This window comes from Elephantulus edwardii, unplaced genomic scaffold, assembly GCF_000299155.1.
Source record: "Elephantulus edwardii isolate Elephantulus edwardi_28Jun2011 unplaced genomic scaffold, EleEdw1.0 scaffold00084, whole genome shotgun sequence".
NCBI classification, from domain to species: Eukaryota; Metazoa; Chordata; class Mammalia; order Macroscelidea; family Macroscelididae; genus Elephantulus; species Elephantulus edwardii.
In genome coordinates, this window is record NW_006399834.1 from 10,910,636 (window position 1) to 10,912,186 (window position 1,551).

Below are 1,551 nucleotides of genomic sequence, written 5' to 3' on the forward strand. Positions count from 1 at the left end.
TTTTTTTTTAAATTTAGGTTGTTTATTTTTCATTTCAATGAACATCTACAGAGATTTTGGGATTCCATTCATTCATTGTTGCACCCTTCTCCCTTCCCGCGTGATTATTGCCTCTGAAAACCTGCTGGAGCGTCAGCTATAGGTTGGTTCCAACTCAATGGTTCACAACAAGACTCCAGAATGGTGTCTGCACCTGTGTAAGGCTCAACATATGAGGAAACTTAACCCAGGAAAGTAATAGAATCCAAATGAGACAATTCTAAAGAGAAGTATTTAGCTTCCTCAGATAGAAGAGCAAATTAAGATTTCACAATAGTTTTGACTATATTAAAAATATTTCTTCTAAAGAAATATTTTTAAATTCTGAAAGTTTAGGTTTCTGAGTGTTAACATTTAAAAAATCTGCTTAGTTTTATATTATTTAAGTTTTTGAGTATTCCAAAGGTCTTAATTATGATCTGGTTCCCCTCCCACCCCCGTATTTCAACTTCTTCTAAAGTAGTCAAGGGCCTTAAAAGAACATTTTCCTTTTTTTCACATGGAGTGGGAAGAAAACTTCTCAAAAAAGGCAAGTATGTTAAGAATTGAAGGAAGTTATGTTGGATAACAATGTAACATTGTAAAAATAGCGGTGTTTGCTTTTAATTGAAAATCAGTCAAATTTAATTATTCTTAGGAAAGCTCATTTCAATGCTGAGATTTAGCTGCAGCTAATGACATCTGGGGTACAATTGAAAGGCAGATTTAACTGTCAACAAATCTAATCTACACGCTCTTAATCCAGAAAACGCAGCTCCAACCATGGCAAAGGCTTTGCCTTGAAACAAGAGGGATGAGACAATCAGGCCTAAAGTTCACCAAAGTCACGTATTAAGATGGTGAAAGAAGGTTCAGATGCCTGAGCTCCTCCTAGCAGGGAATCTAGCTAACAAAGGGATGGGAATGATGGTATAGGACCCAAAAGAGGAGAGCAGCCAGACTGGTTATTACGGGCAAAATTCGGACAGGCTAGACGGCGGCCTCTCGTCCGCCGCGGCCCTTGTTCAGAGATAGGAGGGAGGCTTGCAGGAAGGAGTCACCGAAACAACGCGGAAAGAACTGCCATACAGCACCAGAAGACAACAGGGCCGAAGTTACCTCCACCCACTGTGCCGCGGCGTCCCCCTCGGCTGGGTGTACTTGCAGCTGGGCATGAAGGCACTGCTGCAGTAGCGCCCTAGCCTGAACCATTCGTCCAACCTCTGCCATGGTTCAAACTTGCGTAGTGAAAGGATAGGTACCGGAGACACACCGCGCACGCTCCGCCCTGGGACGCAGAAAAGACAGAGTAAGCCGCAGCTGGGAGGGACCGCCCGAAGCTCCACCCCGCAAGGGGCGGGGCCTCTGGATAGTCCTCCAGCGTCCCGGATATGCTGATTTCAAAGACTTCTGGGAGCTGCTATGAAGAACCTCCTATCCGTTCTTGTTGAACACTCTCAATATGTATGTATGTATGTATATATGTATGTAAGTTTGTATATATCTATGTGTGTATATCTGCAAGTATATATA

At 42.9% G+C, this 1,551-nt stretch overlaps 1 protein-coding gene across 1 annotated transcript in view; it reads right to left on the reverse strand.

Moving 5' to 3' along the window:
• DTD2 (D-tyrosyl-tRNA deacylase 2 (putative)) overlaps window positions 1-1,248 on the reverse strand; it is a 27,877-nt gene extending 26,629 nt beyond the window's left edge. The window contains exon 1 of the mRNA XM_006889977.1: window positions 1,138-1,248. Within this exon, the coding sequence (XP_006890039.1) occupies window positions 1,138-1,248 (111 nt within the window). The remainder of the gene's footprint in view (window positions 1-1,137) is intronic.
• Between the last annotated feature and the right edge of the window lie 303 nt (window positions 1,249-1,551).